Genomic DNA, 21,849 nt, shown 5'->3' on the forward strand with positions numbered 1-21,849 from the left:
ACATTTATATCCTAAAAATACATATTTTATTAACAATCAACATATTATGGGCCTATTGTCGTAATATCTATAGATGGACAAGGAGATAGATTATCTTATTCAGGGAATTGCATGACATACAAAAAATAATTATATTTAACTGTGAATTTGATATGAACAACCAAGCGAAAATCTGAAGAATCAAATTAACCAAATTTTATTCATAACAATTGTTAAAACTAATAGACATTTATAGATGAAAATAAATATGGAGTTTCATCCAAAACGAAGCTTAATATATTTACAGTAAAAAATAATATTTGGACTTTAATGTTTCTAATTTAAGGTAATTCAATGTCTTAGTATTCCTTGACGATTTATCAGTTAGATAAGCGAGTTCATAATATTCGAATGACAAATTTTTCCAAGATAAATTTTGGGATCTTACTGAGCTTTGAAAACAATCAACCATATATTAAGAAAACGAATTGCAACAAAATGAACCATAAATATTAAGGTTTGTCTTTTTGTCAAATTGATTTTATGAAACAAAATTGAAAAACAACAATTATATAGTTAGTGGTTAATGTTTTACAAGTTACAATGGAAAACCGATCTATCGTTGGAATATCCAATTTCGTTTTATGAGAAAGGTGAGAGAGGGTCAAAGTTGCTATTTGTCACTTTTCCACAAGAATATAATGGGGAAAAAGTTATCATATAGTTGATCTCATTCACTGAGGTGAGAGATGCATGTAGTGTAATGGTATAAAGAGTTGGATTGCTGCTCTAAGTCCTAGGTTCGAGACACATTGTCTTCATTTTTCTCTTTATTATTGACGTAAACTATTCAATTTTTGTGTTCTCCATTCAAATTTCAGAATTTTTTTTGCAGATTTCACGCTACATTCGAAGTTACCTTTTGTAACAACCACCACTGCCTACGAAAGACGAAAGTGTGTCACGATTTCACCCGGAAATCCGACGGTTGTTTAAGAGTAAGCACTTTTGGCACCTACTCTGAGAAAGGTAGGTTAAAAAGGTCCAAAATTAATACATGAAAATAATATTTTTACTGTAAAACTCGAAAAAAGTATCAAACAACTAGAGCTTGAACAAATCCGAACTTTGATTCCAAAGGGATAAATCGAATGTCTCCGAAAAGGCATCAAGACCAACCTGATTAAGTATACGGTCTAATGTAATATCACTTTCATTGACCTTCTTGGGTTCAAAGGTTTCGGGTTTAGGTTGCATTGTAGCGATCACTTCGATTTTAGGCTGCTTGTTAGTTGTAAGCAATTGTTCAAGTCTATTTTTAACAGATAATTCGTTCCTGAAAGGAATAAATTTAGCCAGTGTCGCGTAATTTTTACCAAATTGGTTATATTTCTCCAAAAGGATATTATCTTCATCAGTTGTCCACTCACGACGTGGGTTCTTAGGGGAATTATTACGTTTCCATCTATCAATACATTGCCTAACATTCCTTCCAGGCATCATTGAAGCAATTTGTACCCAATTATGAGTTCCATAGTGTTCAATAATCTGTCGAAGACGCTCGTCTTCTTCTGGTCTAAACTTGCTTGGACGTTTGATCTTACGATCTTTAAGGTGTAAAATGAATAATAAATGATTTAGATTTGAATTAATAATACTTTATAAATTGTAATAAACCGTTAATTACGATTGAATTTTTGGAGATTATTGTTTATAATTTTTCCTGGATATTATTAACTACATATAAAAATTATTAATCAGGTGTCCAACGGGGTTTAAATATTTTTTGTTAATTTTCGTAATATGTAGTATATACAGTTAAATAATTATATACATTAAATATCAAATTTATGCGATGGGCGGCCAAATATTTTTGAGATAATTTATTCTTTTAATTAGATTTGACATTTGTTAAGCTTCAATCAAACAATACAAATACAAAATATTTTATATCACTATTTAAATGGTGTAAAAGTAAACTATTGAATTTTGATATGAGAATTCAATTGAAGAAATGTTACAAAAATCCTTTGTTGTTAAAAGAATTTGCTTTAATATTATAGCGAGGTCCAATCTACGTTATTGCATTTTATGTTTTAAAAAATTCAATACCATTCAAATTTAAGTTAAAACCGATCATATTAAGAATATTTTAAGATAGTTTATATATATTCAGAAATAATATCAGATTCACTTAAATTTATTATCGATTTTACAAATCCAATATTTTTCAGAGCTATTGAATCTTGTCAAATTTTACTAGATATGGTAGATGAATAAATCCTCGATATTTTTAGATATTTATGATGTCTTATGAAATATACTAACATCTTCTATCTTCTATTTAATAACTGTATTTACTGAAATTTGTTCAGTGGATTAATATCATATATCAACTCAGTTTCCAAAAGTAATTATCTGGTGTATATTTCAGAGGGAACTTTTCAAAACTTTAACAGCTTATTCAATATTGAAAAATTTAACGAGCTTTTATTTTTTTAAAAAAGCTTAGAAACATTTTTTGTATTTATGATCTTTAATTAAATTAAGATCACTTATGTTCAATAAATAACTTTTATTATTCTTCACAAAAAATAACAGAAACAAAACAACTTAAAAAAAACGAATATTTCTTTTTCTAACCCAATGGAGCTTTAAACACTGCTAAAATTCAAAGTGTTAATTTTTTCAACTTTGTTTTTATCTTTTCAATATCATTTTTCCCATTGCCAACGAATTCTTTATCTTCAATTCACTGAGTAGAAATATCTTATTATCATTTCAACTTTTGAACTTTCGAAACAAAGACCAAAACTATTATCTAACAAAAATAATGGTATTATATGAATATCCATCCCATCCATTACTGAATAATCAGGCAATTAATGAAATATAGAGAGTACGTCAAAATCCAAAATTTGAGTGATTATGATTTCTAATTTTCTATTATATTTCTCACTGTTCCTCAATTATCAGTAAATTCCACATATTGAAACACAAAAATAACTAATTTTCGAAAATGAAATTTCAAATTTAATTAATTCTCCGATTCAACAATACATACAAAATATATATCTATAGAACCATTAGTTTCACTATTTTAATTATTTATCGGCACAGTTATTGTAAATACCCTCAATTTTTGACTTTTGCAACTTTTTCATGACCCCCTACCCAGGTATCTAAAATACCATTTATCGCCTTAAAAGCACCCTTAATTTATGCCAATTGACAAAATAAAGATATGTTTAGAATGCTGATATGATGGAGAATCATGCTGCATCATTATTGGCCAGCAATATATAATATTTAAGAAATCTACGAGATTATCTGATTTCATGAAACTCAATGTATACTAAGTTTCAAACTTTGAAATTTTAACATGTTGATATGGGTACATAGGGTTTATGATTCCAGTCATTTATTTAAAAAATTACAAAAATGAATTAATATGATGTGAGTAACAATGTAATAAACGCTTAATTACTAATATATTATTTTTGGTAGGAATGAAATGTTTTGGTGACATTTATAGAAGTTAAGCTGAGAATCAAAAATGCAAAAAATTTTTAAATATTACAAGCATTATTTGATGTCATTGAGTTTAGAGTCGTGTAGCTATATGAGTACAATATGTTATTGATGTATATATGCAATAATTGTGAAAATGAAATGTGAATCTCAAGATGAGTTGCATTACTGCGCTATAATTTGAATTCAATACGTACATAACATTACTAAATGTATTTTAAGATAATACAAAAAATTAAGCTTGCAAAAAGATATCGAAATGTAATTTTCATTAGATTCAAAGATCTGAATAGATTTGATTTTAACTATTGATGATTTGTCAAACCTCTATAATAATAGAATGTAGAACTAATTAAATATAATTAATAAAAAAATACAAATTTAAGTGATATTATAAGAGATATATGTGATGTTACCAATATGACATGATATTGGAGAACTGAGAATTGTGATGTGAGACTAAATATGATTTTATTATGAATAGGAGAATAATTTAGAAGAATTTCTTGAATTTAATATATCTGAATATGTAATTGGGCATATATTCTATATATATATTGGTATATTAACTAGAAATAAGAATAGGAAAGATTGTTAATGAATAATATGAGATTAAGCGAAAATATATTGTTCTAATAGATGAGTGTTGGAGATCAATATATGTGAAGAGGGATATGTGAGAGGAAATATGTAATTTAATAAAATAGCGATGAGAGAAAAAATAACAAGATTTATATGAAATTTGAGTATTGAAAAAGCTGATTAGTGATTTTATGTCTGTTAAAGGAATAGATATTCTATGAGAAAGATGAAACGAATTAAAGAAGTAGAAAAAAAATTTAATTAAGATTGAAAAAAAATTGGAGTTTATGCAAAAATAAAAAAATATATTGCTTTGGATGAAGATGTCATTCTGGGAGATTGCCTCTGCATGTATCCCAGAATGGAACAATCTTTTGCAATCAGAATGTGATTGCAAAACTTTGACCGACAAGAGTGTATTGTGCACTCTTGTCGGTCGCAGTGTCTCATTCTGGGAGACATTGCCTCTGCATGTATCCCAGAATGGAACAATCTTTTGCAATCAGAATGTGATTGCAAAACTTTGACCGACAAGAGTGCACAATACACTCTTGTCGGTCGCAGTGTCTCATTCTGGGAGACATTGCCTCTGCATGTATCCCAGAATGAACAAGTTCCGCATTCATAACTTGAATGTGGAACTTTGACCGACAAGAGTGTATTGTGCACTCTTGTCGGTCGCAGTGTCTCATTCTGGGAGACATTGCCTCTGCATGTATCCCAGAATGGAACAATCTTTTGCAATCAGAATGTGATTGCAAAACTTTGACCGACAAGAGTGTATTGTGCACTCTTGTCGGTCGCAGTGTCTCATTCTGGGAGACATTGCCTCTGCATGTATCCCAGAATGGAAAAGTTCCGCATTCATAACTTGAATGTGGAACTTTGACCGACAAGAGTGTATTGTGCACTCTTGTCGGTCGCAGTGTCTCATTCTGGGAGACATTGCCTCTGCATGTATCCCAGAATGGAACAATCTTTTGCAATCAGAATGTGATTGCAAAACTTTGACCGACAAGAGTGTATTGTGCATCCACCTTTGTCAATTAACTATGTTTTATAGAGACATCCCCTCACACATATTTTTTTAATATATATTTTAACCCTTTTTATTTTATTTTTTATTTTTTGTGCTTTATATAACTTATGGTGTGTACCGAACTATCTTACAGACTCTACTGAGCTATTTACACATATAAACATGTGACAATAACGCATACATACTCCCTTCGTATTCTGATCTCATGACATATTATCGCAAAAACTATATTTATACAACACACCTCATAAAGTCTCAGTTTAGCCCTATCTAAGCGTTCAAAAACCTATTTTCCCCGCGTAATCTGATTCTTCAGGCTCCGCTGATTCGATTTCTGCTGTCAGATCGTGAAAATATGCATCACATAACAAGATAAACTCAAATTACTTAACTTAATATTTTCCTTAAAATTTCCTATTCCTCGCTATGGGAATATTTATTATATCTTCCGTTTCCCCTCACAAATCTATTTAATTTTCTGAATAATACGTATAATAAAATGAATAACTCAAAAACTAAAATACAATATTAATATTGGGTAATGACTCGATATGATCAAAACTTTTGAATTCATACATTTTTTGAAAAATTTGGATTTTTCAAAAATGATTTTGTTTGATTAAGGAAAATATTAAGTTAAGTAATTTGAGTTTATCTTGTTATGTGATGCATATTTTCACGATCTGACAGCAGAAATCGAATCAGCGGAGCCTGAAGAATCAGATTACGCGGGGAAAATAGGTTTTGAACGCTTAGATAGGGCTAAACTGAGACTTTATGAGGTGTGTTGTATAAATATAGTTTTTGCGATAATATGTCATGAGATCAGAATACGAAGGGAGTATGTATGCGTTATTGTCACATGTTTATATGTGTAAATAGCTCAGTAGAGTCTGTAAGATAGTTCGGTACACACCATAAGTTATAATAAAGCACAAAAAATAAAAAAATAAATATTAAAAAGGTAAAATTATATTAGAAAAAATATGTGTGAGGGGATGTCTCTATAAAACATAGTTAATTGACAAAGGTGGATGCACAATACACTCTTGTCGGTCAAAGTTTTGCAATCACATTCTGATTGCAAAAGATTGTTCCATTCTGGGAGACATGCAGTGACAATGTCTCCCAGAATGAGACACTGCGACCGACAAGAGTGCACAATACACTCTTGTCGGTCAAAGTTCCACATTCAAGTTATGAATGCGGAACTTTCTATCATTCTACGAGACCTCGAAAAGAACCTCACATCGACTCTCTCTTTCCGGCATCTTTACCGCATAGAAAGCTGCTCGTTCGCAACTTTGTGTGCAATCTAAGAGATGATTGCGGTAAAGATGCCGGGAAGATTGACGCTGCAGCAGAGAATCACTACGGCTCTCTTTTACCGGCATCTTTACCGCATAGAAAGCTGCTCGTTCGCAACTTTGTGTGCAATCTAAGAGATGATTGCGGTAAAGATGCCGGGAAGATTGACGCTGCAGCCCCAGGCCGCACTCAGATTTCATCCCGCTACACAATTGTTCATCCAACAACTGTCATAGAGGTTGAAATTTTCGACCAGAAGTGAAACATATCATTTTTAAGACTGCGGCGCGCAAGCAAGTTTGAACCTTTCAAGGGTGATCAGTCCTTTACTCATTTCAAGACCTCTTGTTGCCTGATAAAACGATACTTCCTTCCTTGTGAGCCATTAAAAACCGCTTAAACCGTCACAACTTGCTTCCTAAATTTTATTTGCGGAGTAATTATCATGCATATTTTATCGGATAATAATATAAAAGCTAAATTTCATATTATTTTTTAAAGATATGCATTTTCTGTCTAAATTTATTTTTTCTGTTTCCAATTCACGGAATAATATTCTTACAAGCATATCCATAGCTAATATATATCATTTTAATAATAATAAAACCAAAATGATGTATTCTTCATATAGTTATTTAAAATTCGTTAACTAGAATTGTATTCAGAACGAGGCAAAGTTAGGAGATACATAAAAACCAATAACTTGATAAGTGATACCTTTTTTCCTGATATATCTATATGTGTTAATGTCAAACACGATTTGGAAAAATTAATTCTTTAAATCGGCTTATGAATAAGACCAACATCAAAGACATGGCTAATAAATTAATAAATCAATGTTTAATTACCGATTCATGCATTTTTTTCAAAATTTCAAATTTCAAATTTTTGTTTCTCCAAAATATTAATTGTTTCCACTAGATTAACAAATAAACAATAAATTGGAATAATGTAATGCCCAATCATTCATTTTAAATTTTAGATTTAAAACAATATTTTTCTCCATATTATTATAACATGAATCGCTATGATATAAGAAATATATTTTCAATATTGAAATTGAAAAATTCTAAAATTTTTGAAATTCAATTTGAGTGTGATGATCGATAACATATATTTTTTAATTAAAATATTGTGTCGCTATCATATAAATATACTATTTCTAAATTAAAAATAGGGAAAAAAGTACTATTTAATGATGAAATTGCAAATAATATCAATATATATATATTCATGCTGATATATTTTGGGAACAGATTGGAAATCACATAAATAGGATTGTGTTAGTTTGTTATGGATATAAAACAAATTTTCGAGCTAATTGAGCGAATTTAAATCACAAACACTTATATTTTCTATTACAAGGTATATTTGTAATATACAACCAGTAAATAGCTTTCTCTAACTTTTACCAGTTTAGATGATAGCAAATTAGATACGCATTTCATGACCCCTCACCAAATTCCATTAAAACATATACAAATAAAAGTACTAAGTGGGTATCATCTAACCCTAGAATTATAGCTTCTAGGACTCATCCTAGATGGTAGTTCTGGAAAAACACCTGGTTTTTGGTTTAAATGAGATGTTATATCCAAAATTTCTTATTTTTTAGTATATAATAATGATTTAATAGTTCAAATTATTCATTAGTTAAAAAAAATTTAAAATAAATATAATATTTACAAAAATCAAACACTTAATGTCAACATCTTGATCTCATCATTCTCAAGAATTAGACAAGCTTTGTTGTCCAATTTCGAGAAGTCGATAAACTTAACTTTCGCATCGAGTTGAGATGAGTAAACAAGAGTTAAATCGAAAATCCTGTAAATGCTGACATTTCTTTGTGAACCGCAAATAAACAAGAAACTGCCGCAGTCATGAGTTTCACCAATGCAGCAGCTTAAAGGCATAGAATTAATAATACTCGTTCTGCAAATGAACCTGCATTCTTCAGTATAAACTTCAATCAATGTCATATTGTTGCAATAACCAATAACAACAACACAACCTAATTCCGAAATCAAAACTTTCTTCGCCTGACCAACTGTTACATTTGTAGTAGCAATTGGTGAACAATTCAAATTCGACAATAAAAGTTTGTTGTGACTATCAATTGATGCGATTAATCCACATCTTTGGGAAACAACAGCGTCAACAATTGGAGCAGAATGACCAACAATATAAGAAATATCATTATTGTTAATCAAAGTAACTGTTGAATCGACAGATCCAACAATGATGTAATCACCATCAGAATGTAAACAAGGTATCATGAAATTGTTCTGGATTCCTTCTGTTTTGTGTTTCGATTGATAATTATAGACATTGAAGTCAGTTCTCCATGAAGTAGTGTAGAGAACTGTTCCTCCTGGTAAATTGAAACAAACGTGCTTTCCAAATTCGGAATACTGGCCAAAGAATCCACTAACAGCTGCTGTTTGAATTTGACTTGGATTCGATGACAAAAACGAAGTGATTTTACCATGAATGTCAATAGTCATTACGATGTTATTATCATAACCCATTGCTGTAACATTTTGTATGTTACAATCAACGTTTTCTATTGTTACATTCAGTTTTTCGCACAAAGAAAGGGATTGGCAGAAAATGTCACTCATAAATCTTTTCGGATGAGGTTCATCGAACAATTTCGAAGGCATCATTCCGAAATTCATGGCGTTTGCAATCATTAATTCATCATTTACGTCGCATTTCTCTGGATAAGAATATTGTGGAAATACGTTATGAATGTCGAAATTCATTCTCAAGTATCCGAACATCAGATCAATCCATTTGTTTATGTTGTTCGATACATAAGGACTTTCCAAGGCCAATCTGTTTAATCTCACAAATTGAAAAGCACTTTTTGCCCATGGTGGCAAAATTACGTCATTTACAGCAACTCCATCATCTGTTTTACCAAATTGGTAATGACATAAGTTCTCAAATGCAATGTGCGTCGTAAAGAACTCAGGAATAAGTTCTCGGAAATCACTAATTGTTCCTGTCACGTTTCTCCAAACCGTCAAAATTGAATTGAAAATACGGTTTGTATTATCAAAATGGCCACTTTGTAAATTGATTGCCAAAGTTGTGAAAGGTTCAATTCTCAACAAGAAATTGACGACAAAACCAGGATTCGAGCAGCACTGGACGTAGAAAGGACTGAAATCATCTGAGAAATCTTTTTGGTTGTCGATTAATCTCTCTAATCTTTCTTGATTGAATTCTCCAACCATTTTTCCGAAATCTCTGTAAATATTTTCGTCATTTAGATCGAGTTTTTCAATTTGATAGTCTTTGATGACCCATGGGAATATTGGATATTGAGTTATATCAGAGAAAGATCTTCCGGAATACATATTCAACCAATAAATGTATTCGTAATTTGAAATAACTCTTTCTTGCCAAAGTTTCGTCAATTTCGAAATATCCATTTTTTCTTTCCTTTGAACAACAATTGCAGAAGGAAGTCCTGCTTTAGTTATTGCATCCAAGAAAGAATTTCTTTGTTTGAAATCTTGGAAAATAATAAAAAGTGTCTGTCCACTTTTTGTGAACATTTCCAAAGCAGAATCGACCATTTGATATCTTCTCCAAAGGATATGTCCGACTTCTGCCAAAAAGATCTCAACAAATTTAGGTCTGTTGTAGGATTGCGAACCCATCATTGGAATCATTTTTTCGCCTTCGAAAATCACTGATTTTTTAAGAACGAAAATTGTTCCTTGAGAAACTCCTTTTGGAGTAACACTTGAACAGATAAATGATTCATCGAATTCTTCAAGTTTCGCTTTGAGAATATCTTTATCAATAGCGATTAATTTCTTCTTTGTTTCCTTGACTTTTTCATCATCATGAATTGATTTTTCATAAATTTCATCAGCATGATCTTTGAAATGTTTAATTGTCTTGATTCTCGCGTGTCTTCCAAATGAATCAATGTTATCAGACAATCCATAATGAACATCTTCAATTCCATTTCTCCAAAATGAAACTGTTCCTCCTTTAATCATCATCATATTCCTTGACAAAGCCAAATCTGATTCAGCGTGTTTTCTTTTCATTGTTGATTTGATTTTGTCGTAAATAGGAAGAATCAGTTTCGCTGCCAATCTGTAAAGTTCTTCTTCTTCTTGGAGTTGGGCATCACTTTTAATACTTACATCAATCATTTCATTGATGTTTTGTATGTTTTGTTTAGACAATTCATCATTGAGTTTAGAAACGTAATCTTTATCATGAGAAATGTCTATTTCTTGCCCATCATCAAGCTTTTTAATTAAATCAGTCAATCCATTGTATTTTTCAGTCAATTCACCAGAAATTTTCGAAACCAAAACAGCAGGAATTCTGAAATTACTCGAATTACTTGAATTGTTTGCAACTAATGCCATGTAATCAGCAATATCTATCGCTAAGTCATTATTTACATTCATTATCGACTTAAACATCGAAATATACAATGTCCTTAATTCAATGTTATTAAATGTCAAACCGCCGCCATAAGTGGTCGCTTTCAAAAGTGACACACAAAAGTCAGTAAATTTAGATTGATCGACATTAAAAATGTCATCATTATTGAAAGTAATTTCGACACTTTTGATGACAGCAATGAATTGGTCGAAAGAAGAGAAACAATGAGGATTTTCGAAGTTGATTTTGAACTTGAAAATAACCCATCTCATTAAACAAATCAAACTATCTTTATCAGCTGCATGATAACTTAATGTGCTCTTTGATAATTCATTTGTCAAACTCGTGAAACACTTCATATAATCCAAATTAGAAATAGAACAAGTTATATCGAAAAACAACAACAAAGTTGATAATAATTTGATGTTCTTCGCAATAATTCTTGCTAAAATCGGCATCCAAAGATGACTTTCTTCTTGATCTAACTGTGCCAAAAAGAACATGTAAGTAATCCATCCACTGAATGGTTTCTCAAACTTTTCATAGAATTTTCTAATAATAAACAAAGCTGCTTTTTGTTTTGTTCTATCAACAAATTCAATTAACTTGCAAATCAATGGTAAATAAGGGAAACATGGACTATCTTCTGATATCCTTGAAATCAAAGTATCAAATAATGATTCTATTGGTTCATTGATGATTTTTGCAATTGTTTGCATCGCACTCAATAAATGAATATTTTCGGATTTAGAACAAAGTTTTTCAACACGAATAATGCATTGCAAACTCAGTTCTTCGAGATATTCGTATTTAAAGAATCGAACAAAAGGAGAAAAGAAATGATACTGACTCAAAATTGACAAAATATCAGTAGATCTTTCATTAACCATTTTCTTGAACAAAGTCAATAATATTTTAATGAATTCGATTGATTCGCATTCATTTATCATTAAAACTAATGTTGATGCATCATTGAAAGAAAACGGTTCTCTCTCAATTGTTTTCAATGAATTGAAAAATCTCTCAGAAAAATTCTGAAGCGGAAAGTTTTTGTACGTTTGTAAACCTCCGATCAAAAATTCAGAATAAGGGTTTTCCATGTTAAATCTGTATCTTGGCATGCGAACCCAGTATTGGAATAAAGCGGGATCACCAAACAAGAACTCCTCAATTTCTTTTCTTATTTTTGGTTGAGTGAAACAATTATAAAGAGCAACTAATTTCGAAACATTATGAGAATCGAAATATTCTGGACTTAATCTTCTAAAAACTGCATTTAATGATCTAAACAGTTTCTGGTGAATGAAGTAATTCTGCATACGATTTGTCATTTGTATAAACAAATCAATACAACTTGCAAGGAATTCATTTGGTTTAGGAGCATTTGGTGTTGCTTCAAAAACAGGCAAAATCAACATCGGACCACCACAATTAACAAATGTACTTGTTAATGTTGGAGTGTAAGGAATAATTAAACCTTTAAATATGGCATCAACTTTTCCTGAATTTACGTCAATGCATTGATAATCATTTGTTAAACTCGCTGAGTATTTTGATGCATTATTATCAGCAAATATCATAATTGTTTCTAAGTCACAAATTATTCCGCCGATATGACATGTCACTTTTCCATTCAAACCATGATTTATTGTTTTATCAAAGAGTTTTGTTTTGTTTATCTCCAAAGTGACTTTTGAATCTGTAACTCTGAAAATGATATGATACAAAATTTGGTTAAATAATTCGAAGTTAATTTCTTCATTCAAATTTAAACCTTGTATCAAAAATTTCTTGTTGAAATAGACAACTTTGATGTTTGATTCTGCATCACTCAATGAAATGATGCTTCCATTTGATCTGTTGTTTCTAAGTGAAACATAAATTTTCACTTCGCTTTCTAAGTCAAAAATTTTTTCAAAGTTTCTTTTTGGACCTGTCACATGGAAGAAAGTCGTTGATCTGTCACTCTTGTTCTGTTGATCGAATATTAGATTGATCAAAGTGACGAAAAACCTTGAAGCACTCATTGGAGGTTTTACAATTGTTTGGAGAAGTTTTGACAGTTCATTTTTGTGGAAAAATGAAGTCGAAATATGGGAAAGGAAAGGAGTTTCAATCATTTCAATTGTATAATTATCATGGATATAATCAATCATATCACATATGATGTTTGACTTGAAAAATTGATATTGATTTCCTATTGAAAATTTTGAGAGGCTGTAAAGTGCTTGAATCACTTCACTTGAATAACTTGTATCCATTGCCAGTTTGTAGATACAAGGTATCATTGATTTCACAACGATTTGTTCACATTCTATTGTACTTGACTTCATTTCTATCTTTTTACAAACCAAAACAGAAAACAAAGCATTCCAAACATTGATATTCAACGAAAATTTGTTTTTGTTTTCAACAAAAATATCAAAGAAACCATCCTGTGATATTCTACTAATGTATTTGAAAGAATCATTACATAACAATATCAAAAAATCACAAACAGATAATAAAAATCTTGTACAAAGTTTTTCATCGTTTGAAAGAGAAATTAAACAACAAATTGCTTTGTCTAAATCACTCTGAATAACAGCAGTAACAATATTATCTGGGTTTTGTGATGATGCACTTGCAATGTGTACTAATAATATAACAATGGCTTCTGAAAGTTTTTGGTCGTCAATTTTTTGGGAAAGTGACAAAATCCATTCTTTGAAAGAGTTTATCAAAGAAAAAGGAGTTTTCGAACTGACCAAACTGGAATGGATGGCTTCTATTGCGAAATTCCTTGTGTCCTGTTCGAAAATGAGGTCGAAAAAGAAAAGTGTCCTTTGTTGATTGCAAAAGAACAAAGTATTGGCAAAACTGCCTGTTAAACATACTTTTAACATATATAAGAGTGTTGCTCTGGCATTTTTGTATTTGTTTATGTCCTCTTTTTCTGGATTTTGTAAAATAACCGTTCTAAATTTTGCATCAATTTTAATTAAGGCGTCGTAAAGGACGGAAGAGGTAAAGAACTTGAAATTGACCTTGTCTTGGATCAGATTAATGATGTATGATACAATAAATCTGTAAACAACTGGATCTCCGTACAAAATAATTCTGCTGAACAAATCTCCAAGCAAACTCGATATATTCGGTGGATGTCTACTGATTATCTGCGTTAGTAAGGTAAATGACTCACAAATGACACAGTATTGTATTGAATTTTTGTAAATAAAAGCTTCTCTTTGAAATACGTTGGGATTGAACAATATTTCAATGACATTTGTCTGGATAAGTAAATGGGAGAACTGGTCGGTTTGTAATATGATAGCTAGGAAGTTCCTTTCGACTGCTGTGTCTTGATATGAAATTTTATTTCCGACATAATTGAGAACTATGTTGAATATGGAGTTGATACACATGACAACCGATGTAAATGATGTAAATAAGAGGTTTGTATGCGGTTCTGCTTTGATTTGTTGAGGTTCTAAATCTATTGGAATATATTCGCCAAAAGTTCCTGACGGAGTGAACCAAACTGTATTTGATTCGACTGTAAGAGGTTCTTTCTTAGTAAATCCGACATTTGTTAAGTCTAAATTGAAATGAAAAATATAAGTTTCGAAAACTTTGAAAATACTTGGCATCCATTCTTCAAACTTCTGAAATATACTTGGATAACTAGTAAACATGATCTTTAGAGAGTCTAATGCTAGGCAAAACACTGAAAACCATTCAACTCCATTCGTATTTTGAATGTAAGCAAGTAAATTCGAAAAGTATACGTAGAAGTCGTTTATTTCTTCACCACGAAATGCTGTGAGTTGATGGTTTGCTGTTTTGATGCAGATGAAATATTCGGCAATATTCGCTTGGGAAATTTCGAAAAATCATGGATCAACTGCAAAATCCTTGAAATGAGAACATATAGATCCAAGTAAGAAGTCGAATGATTTCGTATCTTTGATTGATTTGTGGTTTAAATGAATTAAAGAATTTACAAAAGTTGTATAGAGCGTAATTGTATCAGAACCTGCAGAATATATTGCTTGAAATGACGCTGACAACTTTTTTAAGATAACTCTAGTAATAAGTAAAAAATCTCCTAAAACATCTTCAGGAAAATCGGCTGCACATTTGATAATGTAAATGACACTACGCCATTTATTCTGCATGGTATCATTTGAAGCGATGAATTCAGGTTTAAATTGGTATTCGAAAGCTAATAAGGCTCTCATGAGGTCGTATGAAAGAATTTTTAGATCTTCTATCCTTTCTTTAAGCGGGAGATCGCATTCGTATTGCGCAGCTTCGAAATAACTCTCTGAAATCATTGTCGGCAAATATAAAGCTTCAGGTAAGAAGATTTCTATATCATGTTGGTGACTTTTTATCGCTTTTATAATAGTTTCACGCGGAAATGGATCATAATTAAATTTAGTTGCAAATTGTAATAGCGGATGATTGTTTTGGAGAATGTTTTTCGCGCTATTTTGATTGGAAAAGTAATAAACATACATATCTTGAAGGAAAGAAAACGAAGAATTAGGTGACATATTCTTCATTGTTTGATCATTATTCATTCTGATTCAAACGATGAGAAATCATACAAAAATTTTTTCATCACATTTTAAAGTCTTTGATGGATGTCAGTATTGTCAAAAATCGGATAAAAAAATGAGTAAATTACAATATTTCAGATTTATCAATATCAGAATTAGAAAAAATATAATATATCATTTATTTGAACTTCATGAGATGATGAGAGGGGATTTGAAGCTTTTTCTAAACTTCAAATTTAAACTTTTTTGAAAGGGAGTGTGGGACAAACTATCCAGTGTCACTTTTTTATTAACCTTATTTTAAAAAATTAATAAAATAATAATAAAAAATTATTTGAATCTTTTACATGTTTCATATTAAGTTCTGTCAAAATGTAAGCTATTGAATTTTTTGAGAGGGAAATAATCGTCGAGGAAGTAAAAAGTGACGCTTTAGGAAATATTATTAGAAATATGATAATAAATATATTTGGAAAAAATATGTTTTTTTCAAAAATTGAAATGTTCATAGAATATTTTGAAATATGTAGGGAATTGAATTCGGTAATATATGATAAACAGGATTTTTAAATTTCAAGGAAAAATAGCTTTTGTGAATACTTTTGAGAACTCTTCTCAAAGATCATGATTCAAATATATTAAGGAGCCAAAATATTAGAGATGAGTTCACAATCAAAATTTTCTCACTTTTCTTCCAAATTGACATCCTTACTCACCACTTTCAAGTTTTTCATACATAAAAAAAAAAAGGTAGTGGGGCTTCCAGGGGCTGCGCCCCTTCTAGCCCCTAAGAAATTTTGCCCAAGACCCAAGAGGAGGACGAGCCAGCCGTTGACTTTTTTGTAGAGCACTCAAAATAGTATAACTTTGTCCGGACAAGTAAGGGTCTATCGTCGCTACAGGAAAAGTTACAGGCGTTCCAAGGAAGTAAACTTTGAGAAGCCTTTTCCCCTTATAGAATGAGATAGGACGGTTATTTTACAAAACTGACAACACTTTGACAGAGTAGTTTTTTGTGCTGAACAAAAAGTGTCATATAAACATCTGTCAAAAACCGCTTTTTAACTTCACTTAAAATGCCACGTAAGCTACGTAAGAATATACGTAAGAGGAAGGGAGCATTGAAACATCCAATAGTAAAACTGACACCACAACAACAGTTGCAACAACAAATGATGAATGACCCCACTATGTTGCAACAAATGTCAAGCAACCCTATGCTTTTAAACCGAGTTATTGGTGCACAGAGTGGAGGTTTAAGAGCGGCACTTTTAGCGAAAATGGCAGGCTATGGTGGAGCTGCAGACGGAACAGCTTATAACCCTCAAAGTCAAATGAATTTGAGTTCACTCAAAAATCAAATAACAGATGTCAAAAAGTCAAACATAGACATACAGAAACAAATAAGTGAAAACGAAAAGAAACTAGAATATGACAGACACACAAAGAAACTCAATGAGTTAAACGTAGAGAAAAAGAAGAAAGAAGAACAACTGAAAGAACTAAGTACAGAGGAATATGCGAAAAAAGTGTCAGAAAAAGCAGCAGAAGTAGCAAAAATGGAACAAGATGTTATAAATTTGAAAAAACCATACTACTCAATATAAAGTACTGAAAGATGAAGAAATAAAACAAAAAGCCCTGAAGACATATATGGATAGCGATGAGTATAAAAAAGAAGTTGAAGCAAATGTAAAGGCAGAAAAACTTTTACAGTTGCAAAACCAAACCGTACAGTATGAAAACTTAGCACAAGAAAGTAAAAATAACGACGCAGCCATGCAAAAGGCAATGAAAAGCGCAGAATATATAAAAGCTAATAATGACTGGTTAGATGCCCAAGCCAACGCCAAAGCAGCCCAACTTATGGGTCAATAAGGACAAAAATACAAGCGGATGAAGACAGTTCAAATGAAGCTTTAATGAATGCTGACTTTAAGAACGCCTTCGAAGCTCTTCATAGTAAGGTGAAACTAGTGAACGACTTCTCATCTGGAAAGAAACTGAAGTCTGAAGGTTTCGACAACGAGTTAAGAGAAGTAGCACAAAATATGACGAAAATAACAGATGCAGCAACGAGACAGGCAGTTCAAAGTGCCTATGACGCCGTTAGAGCAACTGTTGTGGAAAGTCAAGAAAAAGAGTTACAACAGACCAAAACAGACCTAGTAATGCTTTCTTAAGAACGAAAAGTCAGGTAGGACATTATGCTGCAGATGGAACATATGTGCCAGCTGGTGGAACTTATATACCAGCTGGTGGAACTTATATACTAGCTAGTGGAACTTATATACCACCAAACCCTCCAAGAGAAGCACCTGCACCAGGACTACCTAAAACATTTACATCGTCACATGGACACAGACACAGGCATGCACCAAAACCAACACAACAACCAACAGTTCAAAACACTGCACCACAACCAACAGTTCAAAACACTGCACCACAACCAACAGTTCAAAACACTGCACCACAACCACAAACAGAGCAAGGACATAAAAGAAGTAGAGAACAAGGAAACCAAGAATTCTTAAAAATGCTTAAGGAAAATTATGGTTACCCAGATACTCTTGACTTTAGTGACAGATATAAAGAAGCTATTAGAAAGTTCAAGGAAGGAAATACTGACCCGAACCTATTTAGCTTTATGGTTCAGCACCAAATGGGATATAATTTCAAACCTGGAAAATACAAGCTCGCTAAGGGATATGATTTAATAGCATATCATCCAAATGACATGAATGAATTTACTCCGAGATATTTGGTGTCAGAGCTAAATGATAATTCAACTCTCTTCATGAAACGCGTAAAAAATAGAGACGGAACGAAAGAAGAAAGGTTTATGAGTCCGGATGACTTAGATAGGGAACTTTTAAAAACGGTCTCGGAATATATGAAATGCCAGCAGATGAGGTACAAGAAACTCCACAGGAAGAAGTTCAGATACAACCAGACATGGAAGAAATAGTTCAGCAACAACAGCTAGAAGAGCCTGAAGGAAACAAACAAGTCCCTCCTTTGGAAACTAACTTCACAGAACTAGATGAAGATTTGGAACAGCCGAAAAATCTTGACCCTCAACAAGTGTATGCGGGGAATATGGAATCTTTCCAAGAGTCTAAGAAAAATTCGGCTGACATAGTAGAAGAATATCGAAAAATGTTCGCCGACATACAAAAGACTCCAACATCAGATGAAAATATTCAGCATAGAATGGAAGTACTGAAAGAAAATGTACGCAAATACAACAATCCTTTTTACTTACGACCATATAACGTTCAATCTTTGGCTGAACTCGGTGAAAATAAAAGGTTAAATTTCAACAAAACATATAGAAATGAAACATTGTTTAAAGTTCATTCAGAACCTAACCAATATGGAAACAAACCTACTTTTGTTTCTGCAGACTATGGAACTACAATGAGATGGGGTCATAAAGCTAATCCGGATAGGTGGTTCATAAACTTACAACCACAATTCCAAGAAGTTGTAGACGCAATGGAAGTGAATGGTGAACCAGATATAGCTGGTATTTTCAGCGCGGCTTTAATGCCATTGAAAGATATGAAACATGCAGATATTTTGGACCAGTATGAAATGAACATGGCTGATGGAAATATAACACCTGACGTTCTAGAACATTTATCTCAAAGAACTACACAGAACCATAGAGATGGTATATTTGGTGAAGAGTTTAGAAAGAAAGTTAGGGAGATAGAAGGAAGAGAACCTATTGTACATAACCTTGCAAACGAAAGTTTACAAAATGTCATAAAAACTTACTTTGCAGACAATGAACTGAGAAGGGATGAATATTTAAGAAAACTCAAATGGACAGTACCAAATGAAATGTTAGTATTGAAAAACATGTTCCTTGACAAAATAAAACCAACTACAGAAATAAATGACGCAAGACTGAAACATTGGGTAAAAGCTTTCCCATTCACAAAAGATATTATTGGTAACATGGAAAGAAAACCAGAATGGCTACAAAAACATATATTTGGAAACGAGCATATTCCATATGGACAAGCTATATTTGAAGAGCTTGAACCGGAAACTCAGGAAAGAGTCATGCAAACAATAAGCGACGACTCAAATACAAACTATGACAAAATCTTTCTAGGATATTGGTTACCTGAGATGGGCGACCAGAGCCAAAGGCAAAAAGGACATGGGAAATTTACAACATACTAGGTAAACATGAGGCAAAGATGCAACAACTTGAAGCAGAGGGCAAGTTACCAAAAGCGACACCAAAGAAGAAGAGTAGAACAAAGTGAAAATAGTGAAGAAGTAACTTCATCTAGTGAAAGTAGTGGCAATGAAGGAAAAAGAAGAGTTAAAAACTCAGTCAGGAAGAAAGTAAAGCTTGGTACGAGTGGGTTCTATTATGACACATAAATCCAACTATTCTATATTTTTACCCATATGAAATGTACGCCGCTCAGAATATAACGCCAACAGTTTGGATGCCATGAACGGAAATGTTTCCGAATGGTATAACGAATGCGACAATGCCATTAGAAGGTCAGAAATAGTTCCTGGAACTTACGAATATACAACTGCTGTTTCTTATGGAAACGTAGGTGAGTTTGGAGAAGGTTCTTCAACAACAGTAGATATTGCTTGCGACAGGTTTCATATTATTTTCTATTGACAACTCATTCTTATACGTGGAACAAGACATTGAAATAAAACCTTCTGCCAAGTTGTCTGACAAGAAAGGTTGCAATGGAATTTTCTATGTCGGATACCAATATGCTCCAGAAGTTTTCATGGGATATAAGATATATTCTAACTCTGACTTAGTTCAAACAGTAACATGGGCAAACTATGAATGGTTCGCTTTGAGAAACTCAGTACAACCACAAGCTAGAGAACAAACAGACCAGTATGCAAATATTGAGAAAATAAGAAGACTTGACCCTAACGTTCCAGGAGTTTATGTTAACCTTTCTGGTTCAGATGGAACTGCTGCCACTAAAGTAAAACTGAAACTTAGAGTTCCTTTGTCATCTTTCCTCATCTTCAGGTTTTTAAGATACTTGCCAAACTGGGCAGGAAAAATTTCTATTGAACTTACTCCAAGCAAAAATAACTTAGTCATTGCACCAACACAAGACCCATTCACTATTACAGACGTAAAGGAACAAATCAAACGTCATTCGCCGAATTTTGCAAAGACAAAGTTGACTTAGACTTTGGTTTCTCAAACCTCAACAATGAAGTAAACTATTATTTCAATGCTGCTGGAACTGCTTGGGACCCAGTTAAGTTCACATGCGAAAAATTTGAATGCAAGAGAATAGAAAGCAGACTTGCAGTCTATATGTTGGACCCAGATATTTCAAATGCTTTAGCTGCCAAATATATTGCAGTTCCACTTATGTTCCCTATACACCAAATATCTGTCAAAGACTTTGCAGGTGAAGTTGGAAACCAAAGTGCTGACCCAGGTGCAAGAACAGATATTGCTTTAACAACTGCAATGAAACATGCAGATACTATGTTTGTACTGTTCAGACGAACTATAAATGACTATTCTTGTTTCTACAACCCTGGTATTAAATATCATATAAACATAGATGGCAAAATATTATCCAAGAGAAGAATATTCTACAGTTGAGGATATGAGTCATACAACTTGACATTAGATGCTATGAACTTTAACAACAACTTCACAACAACCATTAACCCTGAAATGCAAATTCTATTAGCCATATGTGAAAGTATGGACTCATACAGGAGGTCAAAAAACTCAATATACAAATGGAGACCGTTCAAACTTTTGGCTTGGCATTCCATTTGCTGACTCAGAAGACTTATGGGTGGTATTTCAACTGTTGGTACTGTACAAATACAATATACTGGTGACAGAGACGGTCCAGATGAACTGAGAGCAAAGAAGTTTACAAAACCAATAGCACTTTTCACGGAAGATGCTCTTTTGAAGATTCGTTCGATGAAACCTGCTGGGCTCCTCAGATTGGTATAACGACAGCTTCCATCGAGCAGATTTTGGCAGCAGGTCAGTAAGTTGTTCTTGAACTGACTTCTCTCCGTCAAATATTGACAGTACGCCAGTTTTGACATAATATTGTATTATAAACTTCCTTTAAAATATCTGTAAGTTGTTGTTATATTTTGTCAACGTCAAGAACTTTCACCATCTCGTTATACCAACTTTCTTTGCTTTATGAAAATATTTAGGTTCAGCAAAGACTGCCTATTCTATAACATTTACCATTGTTGTATAAAGAACTATTTCTGTCAATGTATTTGTATTGTTTGTGAGTATAAACTTTGTTCTGCTTCAATTCAATAAGATATCCGAATACGTCCATCTTTTTATTCTAAGTAAAATGTCATTTCCGAAAAATAGAAGCGTAAGTGTTTCAAAAGGTTTAATGGCGGTGGCAGATGTGAAGTTAAATTCACCAA

General features: G+C 32.3%; 5 protein-coding genes and 1 pseudogene across 6 annotated transcripts, besides 3 other annotated features; 3 read left to right on the forward strand and 3 right to left on the reverse strand.

The window, feature by feature from the left end:
• Positions 1-997: 997 nt before the first annotated feature.
• On the reverse strand, positions 998-1,679 carry TVAGG3_0669660 (RNA polymerase II transcription regulator recruiting protein; the record flags this gene model as incomplete). Its single annotated transcript, XM_001306561.1, has 1 exon — positions 1,084-1,479. The coding sequence occupies one exon, from the start codon at positions 1,477-1,479 to the stop codon at positions 1,084-1,086; it is 396 nt and encodes a 131-aa protein (XP_001306562.1).
• Positions 1,680-6,234: 4,555 nt separating this feature from the next.
• TVAGG3_0669670 (uncharacterized protein) lies at positions 6,235-6,834 on the forward strand (the record flags this gene model as incomplete). Its single annotated transcript, XM_051242346.1, has 1 exon — positions 6,288-6,701. A coding segment is annotated over one exon (414 nt), but the record flags the coding sequence as incomplete, so codon positions are not given.
• A 1,296-nt stretch (positions 6,835-8,130) lies between these two features.
• TVAGG3_0669680 (beige/BEACH-related family) lies at positions 8,131-14,535 on the reverse strand (the record flags this gene model as incomplete). The annotated part of the gene is made up of 1 exon (XM_001306560.1): positions 8,131-14,535. The coding sequence occupies one exon, from the start codon at positions 14,533-14,535 to the stop codon at positions 8,131-8,133; it is 6,405 nt and encodes a 2,134-aa protein (XP_001306561.1).
• Positions 14,536-14,733: 198 nt separating this feature from the next.
• Positions 14,734-15,426, reverse strand: TVAGG3_0669690 (uncharacterized protein; the record flags this gene model as incomplete). Its single annotated transcript, XM_001306559.1, has 1 exon — positions 14,734-15,426. One exon carries the CDS (start codon positions 15,424-15,426, stop codon positions 14,734-14,736), a length of 693 nt encoding a protein of 230 aa, XP_001306560.1.
• A 233-nt stretch (positions 15,427-15,659) lies between these two features.
• Positions 15,660-15,754: a mobile genetic element.
• Positions 15,754-15,794: a mobile genetic element.
• A 687-nt stretch (positions 15,795-16,481) lies between these two features.
• TVAGG3_0669720 (protein of unknown function, DUF4106 family) lies at positions 16,482-16,976 on the forward strand (the record flags this gene model as incomplete). The annotated part of the gene is made up of 1 exon (XM_051242347.1): positions 16,482-16,976. A coding segment is annotated over one exon (495 nt), but the record flags the coding sequence as incomplete, so codon positions are not given.
• A 645-nt stretch (positions 16,977-17,621) lies between these two features.
• On the forward strand, positions 17,622-18,619 carry TVAGG3_0669730 (annotated as a pseudogene). Its single transcript has one exon. A coding segment is annotated over exon 1 (998 nt).
• A 149-nt stretch (positions 18,620-18,768) lies between these two features.
• Positions 18,769-21,849: part of a mobile genetic element that runs on past the window's edge.

Source organism: Trichomonas vaginalis, chromosome III, assembly GCF_026262505.1.
Source record: "Trichomonas vaginalis G3 chromosome III, whole genome shotgun sequence".
Taxonomy (NCBI): Eukaryota; Parabasalia; order Trichomonadida; family Trichomonadidae; genus Trichomonas; species Trichomonas vaginalis.